At 32.7% G+C, this 9,584-nt stretch overlaps 1 protein-coding gene across 6 annotated transcripts; it reads right to left on the bottom strand.

Annotated features, from left to right (window-relative positions):
• Positions 1-5,147: 5,147 nt before the first annotated feature.
• LOC107949225 (AT-rich interactive domain-containing protein 6) lies at positions 5,148-9,584 on the bottom strand. Of its 6 annotated transcripts, none has more exons than XM_016883964.2 (14): positions 9,382-9,584; positions 9,224-9,280; positions 8,359-9,038; positions 8,216-8,255; positions 7,931-7,983; positions 7,695-7,740; positions 7,443-7,535; positions 6,685-6,807; positions 6,514-6,565; positions 6,351-6,426; positions 6,177-6,258; positions 6,036-6,086; positions 5,587-5,679; positions 5,148-5,447 (listed from the first exon to the last, which is right to left on the bottom strand). In XM_016883964.2, the coding sequence occupies exons 2-14, from the start codon at positions 9,227-9,229 to the stop codon at positions 5,343-5,345; spliced, it is 1,500 nt and encodes a 499-aa protein (XP_016739453.2). In that variant the 5' UTR covers positions 9,230-9,280; positions 9,382-9,584; the 3' UTR covers positions 5,148-5,342. The 6 variants fall into 6 exon arrangements, with proteins under 6 accessions (XP_016739453.2, XP_016739454.2, XP_016739455.2 ...); XM_016883965.2 differs by having other exon boundaries at positions 6,177-6,243; XM_016883966.2 differs by having other exon boundaries at positions 6,706-6,807.

The raw sequence follows: 9,584 nt of genomic DNA, 5'->3' as shown, positions 1-9,584 counted from the left end.
TTCTCACGTTCCATGAACAGCCGAGACATTGAGGAATATCCAGAAAGGCACTTAGGGAATCGATCAGATTCTATCTCGGTTCGTTTCGTTTGAAGAAAGGAAAGATCCCAAAGAATCGATCTTTCTTTTAGTTGTTGTGTAATGACCCAAAGTTTATGAGTATCGGAAAAGTGTATTTCCGGGTTACCATTTCTATAAGATGAATTCATAAATATTTATTAGAAATATTTACAAAGTTAGTAGTGTGATTAATTAGATTTTTGGCTAAGCAAATTAGCTTGAATTAAGGCTAAATTAGTGAAAGGACTAGATTGAATATAGGGTAAAAGTTTAATTATAGACTAAAGAAAAGTGAATGGACTAAATTAGTAAATAAACCAAAAAGGGGACAAATGTGTGGTACAAATTAATACATTTGTAATAATTGTATTTATACAAATGTAAAGTATATATGTATTTACTTATATTTTAAGTATAAGATATTTAATATATATAATATGTTATTATAATAATAATATAATATAATAGTCAAAATAAATAAAAGAAACAAAATAGAAAAAGAAAGAACAGAGAATGAAAATGAAATAGAAAGGAAAGAAAAAGAAAGGAAAAAATAGGGTTTTGAGGTTTGAAGCTTAATTGGTAAGTTAATTTAATCCCTTTTCTTGTAATTTTGATATTTTTGGAATCCTAAAATAAAGCCCTACTTGAATTATGTTGAAGTTTAGAAAGTTAGTGAATTTTTAGATGTTAATTAAGTTGAACAATTGAATGAATTATGAGATAAAGTGATAGAAATTCAAGTTAGAAGTAGGAAAATGATTGAATTGTAAAAAGAGATATAAGTTTTGTTATAGTAGGGACTAAATTGAAAATATTGTAGCATTGATGTTTTATGGAGGAAGTTAAGTGTTAATACTTGTAAAAGATAGATTAGAATGAAAATATGAGATTGGTTTTAAAGAGAAAGAATGGTTATGGTGGAACGACTAAATTGGAATTTATGTAAAAGTTACATGGAAAATAGTAGAGTGTGTTATTAAATGATATGTATTGATGATTTTAAATATTAATTTTTTCGTAGCTAACGTAGCACCGAGAACTTCATCAAAGAAGGGAAAAGAGAAAGTGAGCGAAGATAACGAATAAACTCGAAAACTACGGTTTGTATTTCTATAAACCGAGCTTAATAATTGTTTACTGCATCTATTATTTAAGTTGTATGAAAAATGAAAATGAGGTAAGTATTGTTATCTTATTGTACTGTTTTGAAATGTGAACGTTTAAATTTAAAAGAAACTGAAATCCCTATTAACAGTGTCGGGCTAGTCGGATATAATTGGCATGCCATAGGATTAGAAGTGTTCAACTATATTCCGACTTTGTGTTGATGAGACGCTATAAGTGTCGACTACTGTTACTGTTTCGGATTTGTTCCGATGAGCTACTCTGTGTACCGAAATTGCTACTGTCACTGTTACCGATATTGTTACTGTTACTGTTAATGTTATGGTATTCCGACTTCGGTCGATGAAACACTGTATACTACCCCAGTGTGTGGGTTAGATCCGTGCATTCGTCCAGGTCCGAGTTATGTTAATAGGGTAAATTACTGCACTGAAAACTGAATGATACTGACTGAATTAAATATTTTACTGGTTTCGATTCTAATGTTAAATGTTATTATGAAATGAAGACAATTAATTGAATGCTTATGATGTGTTTATTTATTGGATTCTATAGTTTAAGTATAAATTCATAAATTAAGTATTGGTTTATAGAAATACCACTGAGTGTATACTCTGCGTACGGTTTGTTTCTGTGCGCAGGTTAGGTACAAATGTAACTAACGTCTCAGCATCCAAGCCAACTCCTGAACTCAAATACTTGGTGATGTTTCTTAACCTAAAGAATGGCTTGTACCTAGGTTGTTTTGATGTTATTTTATGTATAAAAGATATTAGTAAAGAATGTTGATAGTTAGCTCATAATGTAAAGTGTATGATATAATATAGTTCATTTTGATCTAACTTTAATGGTTCTTATAAATAAAATACATATGATAGATTGTTGTACTAGTGGTTTTAGTGTGTATTAGGTATGTTTAATCATGTTTTGGACTCGTTGAAAGATTTTATTTTAAATTGCTTGCTATTCAAGATGTACAGGGTTGGTAAATTTGAACTATGAGGATCATTTTTAGTCTACACGGCATGTCATACGGGTGTGTGATCAGACCGTGTGAGACACACGGCTTGCACACGGGCATTTTGATAGACCGTGTGTCCCCTGCATCCTTAAATGTAAAGTCAGGATATTACACGGGCAAAAGACACGACCGTGTGTCTTGTTCGTATGAAGAACACAGGTTTCAAGCATGGTCGTGTGTCAAAATTGTGCGAAAATGGCTTAAAAATTGTGAAAAATCAGTTTAATACACGGCCTAGCTATATGGGCTTGTGCCCAGGCCGTGTGTCCCTTTGTTACTTAAGAAAATGCAAGTCAGAACTGCCCACGGGCTGGCCACACAGCCAAAGGAGCCACACGGGCGTGTGCCCCTAACTTCAAGAAAAATTTTCAAAGTTTTCCAAAGTTACTGATTTAGTTCCAAATCACTTCTAAAGCATGTAATGGGACCCGTAGGCCCATATTAGGGACTTTATGGTGAAATTTCAAAAGTTTTGATTTGGAATGCAAATTTATGACTCGATTTTGTATAAATGCTAGTGTATGAGTCTGGTAATGCCTCGTAACCCTATTCCGGTGATGGATACGGGTTAAGGGTGTTACATGTTGAACCTCTCTTTGATTGATCAATGTGTAATATTCTAAATCCTCATTACTAATGGAATTGACACGATCTCTGGATTAATCAGAAGATCCTTTTAATTGGTGAGAATCCGTTACTTGAACGAAACTAGATCTTGTGGAATCATATTGAATATTTGACGATACATTCCGTACCTTGCTAAAAAAATCGATCCCTATTTACCAACCATACATTGTCTAACTAAATACAATTCTCTCTCGATATGTTCATCAAAAAATCCGATTCATGTGGGTTCTTCCCGCAACTAAAGAAGAGATCTTGGCGGAATTACCATATATGAAATTGAGCACGATTTTGCAAAGAAATAGCCCTATTGCCTCTCGAGAAGAAATGGGAAACATGCTCAATATCATTTGATTGAATAGTTGACCCAGCTCCTTGTAGTTTGAAGAAACCCCCCACTTCAATTGGTATTTTTTCACGAAAAGCATACATGAGATAACAAATCCAGTCTTTCACTAAGATTTCGAAAAGTTGTCCCGAATTCAAGTTGATTAGGTTTCGCTTCTTACTCGAAGAAAGACGATCAAACAATTCCCAATCATGATCCTCGCAAATCGAATCATCCATATAATATACAAAAAGAAACTCCAGATATTTGATATCTTTCTCTTTGAATGAGATCTCAATTCCAGCGACAATTTCATTAGATATCTTACAAGTAGAATCTCTCTCGTGTCAAAAAAGATAGTTGTGATTAAAACTTATAATTAAATTATTTTTAAAAATATTATTTTTATACAAGTTATAAAAATTATATTATAAGCACGAGCACACATAAGTGTTTTGGATGGTTATGGCCAAAATATTATTATACTACAAATCTTAAAAGATTATATTATAAAAATAATGTGTATTTTATAAAGTTATAATAAAAAATTATATTATTTAAACCCTAAATTTCTTTAAAATTTATGGCTAAAAATTTTATTATAAAAAATAATTTACATGTTATACAAGTGTTATAATATATTTATTATATAAACTTGCGGTTAATAAGTATGGACATAACTTATTTATGTGTTCATGCTATACATTATAAAAATAATATACTTATTCATAGAAATATATATAGTTTTTTTTTCATAACTTATTTATAAAAGATAATTTTCTAAAGTTATGATAAAATATTATGTTATTTATAAAAATATTGGGAAAGTTATTAGAGAATTTATAACACTTTTTTTATGAAAGTTATATATTGTAAAAATTTATATTAATTTTATTTAATTTACATATTGTAATAAAGGGATATAAGTTAACATAAGTTTGTTTCAAAATTAAGTTTATATAAATTTTTATAATTAAAGTTAGATTATTTGGACTTTGAAACCCAATATTATAAAGTCGATGTTAATTATGCTAATACAAAAAAATTTCTTACACCATATCATGAGGTATGATATCATTTGAAAGAATGATTCCAGACACAATCACTACAGACAACTCGTGAACTCTTTAATTTGAAATATTCAATACGTTGAAATGTAATTAAGAAGCCATTTGTTTTTGTAAAAAAAATATTTTACATATTAACATAACCTTAATATAACAAATAAACCATTGCTTAATCATACTAACATGATGCATTTTTCATAACTTGAATCATACTTAGAAAAATAAATGAAAAAATGATATATTAATAATTTTAATGATACATATTCAAACTCAGATGATAATTAGCTCGTTAAAGACCAACAAGTAATTGTAAGAAACATGTTAAATATTAAAAAAAAAAGAACGACTCATCAAATATGCACTAAAACAATTAGATAAAATTACATATGATACGTATTTTCTAATTTTCTTATTTTTTATTAAAAATTATTTTTATCATATTAATAACTTTTTATAGTAATTAATTTTTTAAAAAATATAAATTATATAACTACGTAATTATAGTTTTTACTACCAAAAAGACATAAAAAATTACAATACAATTACACTCTATTAATCAAACACATATGAAAGAACTACAATTTTTTATAATTACAAAAGTATAATTAATACTCTAATAATTACATTTTCAATTACTTTGTGCTATCCAAACACACCCTAATAAATTTTCTTTTAATAAAATTAAATTAAATAATTTGAGATAAAAACATTTTTTTAACTTAAAAAATATATTTATAATAGATGAAATGTCAACTTATCATAATGCTATGATGCCACATGAACAAGCCAACCCAAATGAACCCAACCAACAAACCCGAATGAACCAAACTCGAAACTAATCCAAACCCAAAATAATATGAAAACAAAATGATCTAAACCCGAAATCACCCAAAATTTGCCAACATTTTAAGGAAGGTGATGAGAGATAGCCAACATTTGGCTTGCCATTGTTTACTATCAAACAGGTCAAGCAACGGAACACAATCCAAATCTTTGGAGTCATATTCACATAAAGCTAAACATGTGCATTCCTGAATTAGATGTCAGGTTGATTTCAAACTAAAGAAATCTCTAACTGTGAAGATGCTAAAAAACAGAATCCTACAAATCCATCTTATACATCGGCTGCCTCGAACGGGACTCGGACAAACAATTGACCATGCAGAGTAACCACAGCTGAAGTGTGGTGCGGATCGATTCTAGATGGCAAGCTGACAACCTGGACACAATCACACGTATCGTTAGTGCACATTAGAAACGGCTATCTGAAGAAAAAATGCAGTGAATGAACCCCGCCTAATCATTGAAACAGATCATGCATCCTATTGTACGTTGTAATATGATCAACTCGGACAAACCTTTTTGAAGGGTGTAACACCCCAAGGATTTTTGAGTTCCTTTGGTTGACCGGATATAACCAAACGTCCTGCTGGATCAGACTGAACATGCACCTGGTTCATTTTAAAAAAATACGGTAGTTCACCAGCGATAATCAAACACATACGGGGGATCCTTGTTCGTACTAAATTAAGAATCTTGGCCAAACGATAGATCTCAAGATTAACGTAATTAGCTAATTGCAACCCAGGAATTTACAGAAAGGATTGTGTTCAGGTAGCACGTATAATAGCAAGACTAATGCAAATTTAGCACATTAAGACCTCTATTAACAACATAAGTGGTTAGACCTAACGATATATCGGCTTAATTGGACGGGCTCCAGTTTTTCCCAGTTACTCCAGTCCAGCAAATTTACTACTAGCAAACGTGAAACACAAAACAGAGAATCATCTAAAGATATACGAACCTCCTCACGAAGAAGCCCGGGAACCAAAGCATAGACCTCATAGCAGTCAACCTGTGAAGACCACAGAGAAAGAATCACAGATAAAGAGCAAATTAGCTATGTAATCACATTATCCTAAGAATAAACAAGAGAAAGACTTACGGTTTTTTGCACGTTAATCTTCACCCAATCAGCTGGGGCTCCAACATCAACAACCGCGGTATCCAACCTACCAAAAGAACGCCTAGTTTCGGCATCTTGAAAAGTCAAGATACTGTTTCATATACATTATTAAAAAAAAGTAGGGAATAGGAATAAGTAACGGGCATTCGTAACTGTGATTTAGTTGCTTTAAGTTGAGAAACTCGGACACCAGAGTCCAAAGTGGATGGCTTTTTACGCTTCAATAAACCTGAGGCAACGACTGAATCTTATAAATAAAGACAATTTTTAGCATTGTAGTAGAGGTTCATGTGCCACGCCAGCATATAAGAAATACCAAAATTTTTAAGTTGTCTGTCACTTTTGAGCGTCGGACTAGAGGTCTTGTCCTAGATAATTCGAAAACATTGCATAAAAATGGTGAGGTCAGGGCAGACGAAAGAAAGGAAAAAGAGAAAAAGATTAACAAAACAGTAAATGCATATAAGCTTAGAAGGTCTCCACAAACCTTGATGATTGGATGACAGACCTCACCGTTATCGAGAACACGTTGAGAATGCCAGCTCCGCATGGCACGAGCAGCAGCATCTCTCTTTGCCCTACCTGACCCAGGAGCTTGATTACTACCAGCCTACAAAAAAATTAATTGTAATTATTGCATAACCATATATATATATATATATATCGTAACAAATTCATGTACCGGTCAACTAAAAACCTAACAAGAAAAGAGAGACTAGTATGTTATCTCTTTCCGTGTATATGATTTTGCAAGTCAGTTAATGCGTACAGTGTGTCAATTATAATTTCAATCATATTGTTAAGTATACACTTAATGTGAAGGACACCAAGCATTTAAGACCATAGTTTCAACCACCAAACATCTAATTTATCATGTTGTGCAAAACAATAATTGTCTATCATATCATCGTACAAATCAACGTAGCTGTCTCAAAAACTAACATGCAAGTATAATTACATATAGTGTTACAGAGAAAATTAAAGCATACCTTTTAGGGAAGATCAACTTACTCGATTCCTTTCTCTTACCAACTTAGGCACTAACGGTTTTGATTACAAGATTTACAATGTCCTAGTAAGTTGTTATCGATTGAAAACAAGACAACACTTGCATATGTAATAGCCAAAATCTCACTAGTTCATTGCAGGAAGACATAAAAATTACATGAAAGAAAATGGGATAAACATAAGACATGGCTACAACAAACAACATTCATGTTGGAGTTGACCGGCAAGCATATTTACCTGAGCTTCAACTCCATTAGGCTCAACAAATGAAGTATCTGCATGAGGGAGCAATCCACCGTGTATTTTATGCTTTTCATACTCGAGCAGTGCCTAATCGATGGAACCAAATTACAACAGAACCACATTTTAAATTAACAAATAAAGGAAAAACAAAAACTAGAGCTGACAGAGGAAGGGCACGGGGTTGTGGCCTTAAATCACATGGTATGTGTTTTCAAATTAAAAAGAAATCATCAGTCAGAGCAAAACCTTCTCATAAAAGATACGGAATGTCCACGATACAGTAGTACAGGTCCTATGCCAAAGGAACAAACGATAAAAGGAGCATCATTAACGTAATATATTCATAATAAAGGTACATCATTAACAAATTGGACGAGTTAGTTTCAATAGGAGGAAGATGTAGGCTTTCTGCAGTTAAGTTACGGAAATTGCTCTGTAAGCTAGAAGTCAGATATCGACTAGACAGTAGACATCATCCTTACTTCGGAGGGTTAAATGATTCGCCCACTTGCCTCCACAATTTGCATGAGGTCACCTAAAAAGCCCACAGCACGGTTAAAAAGGCAAGTCGATAACTCTGTCTTATTCTTAACCATAAATGTATTTAATTTCCTCGATTATCATAAATAAACAAAGCAACTAAACAAATCATATATTTCCAATTGCGTAAACCCGAATAACTACAATTAAATGTCATGCAAATACCACATGTTAACAAAAAGAACAGAAAATTAAAAGATTCATATCCTATCCTATTGAAGGCAAACCTGTTCATAGCCACCTAATTTAATGACAGCTCTCCATAACCTGTAAAAAAATTACAGAAAGGTTATATTATACCGCAAAGGTTTCATTTTTGAATTAGAAAGAAACAAGTTTGCAATTAACATGAGAACTTTGAAAGGCTTACTTAAGTAAATTTAGATCCTCCTTGTAAAACTTAGGGTGCTTGAATTCCAGGTTCTTCTCCTTGTAAAAGGCTTCAACCTCCTTCACAAAAGCTGCTTGTTCTTCCTCAGTGTCTGACCCTGAGTTATCAAAGCATAGATTAGGGTTTTTATCACCAAGTTCAGTTGCTAATTGCATGTTCATTTCCCTTTCAGTAGACAAGTCCTTTAACTGTTCCCCATTGTCAATGCCATGGTCATCATCTTGGGGTTTCATGTCAGAGTTGGGGCTTCCATAAAGACCATTATCATGTGAATGAATGGGGCCACCACCACCACCACCGTCACCACCCTCATCGTCATGGTCAATAACACCCATCTTGGTATCAATTTCAGCTAAAGATTTGTCTTCAACACCAACACTCTCTTCAGGCTTCATTTTTTCTTCATTTTGAGCACCAACAACAATGAGAGCTTTGCTAGTATCTTCAATGACTTGTTGTGCTACTGAATCTGGGTTGTCACCAACCAGCTGATCAGCCTCCAATCTCACATCTTCTTCAACTTGAACTTGGTCTTTAACTTCACCAGCTCCAGTCTCGGCCTCCATTGGGACTTGACCGTCAGTTTCTGTTTCTTCCATAACTGGTTTTGAACCATCCATTTCAGCCTCACTAACACCACCAATCACCTTCTCAGGTTCCTAGAATCCAAAAATGGAGAAAAGATAAGAAAAATCCATAAACCCAAACACTTTTCTTCAAACAGAAAGACAATGAAAACAAGATTAAATAAAAAAACCAAAACACCACCCTCAAAAAAAAATCACTCCTTTTTTTTCAACTCATTTATATTACAACCTAAAAAAAAAGCTTTGCTTATACTTACATCCATCCCTGCTTTCTAGGTAAATAAAAAATAAAAAGAAGGTTTTTATTTTGAGCCCTGCAAAAAAAAAAGAAATAAAAAAGTCTAAAAAACATGAACTCAAAGGGATTTATGGCATTAATGAACCCTAAACAGACCCAAAAAAAAAACTGACTTACAGTCTTTATTCCAAGGAACAACCTTAAAGACCCAACTGCAGGTTGAACCCTTGGCTTGGCCTGGAGCTGGAAAAAAAAACAAAAAGAAAGAGAAGATACAAGAGGGGGGATAATTGAACTGTTGACCTAATTAAAAAATAGAACTACTGTTGAAGGGATGGAGCGGTGTTGTTTACTTGTTTCTTTTTTTTTTCTTTTTTTTT

The sequence above is a fragment of the Gossypium hirsutum genome, chromosome A04 (genome assembly GCF_007990345.1).
Source record: "Gossypium hirsutum isolate 1008001.06 chromosome A04, Gossypium_hirsutum_v2.1, whole genome shotgun sequence".
NCBI classification, from domain to species: Eukaryota; Viridiplantae; Streptophyta; class Magnoliopsida; order Malvales; family Malvaceae; genus Gossypium; species Gossypium hirsutum.
The sequence above is the reverse complement of the archived record's forward strand: the minus strand, read 5'-3'. Positions and strand labels throughout refer to the sequence as shown.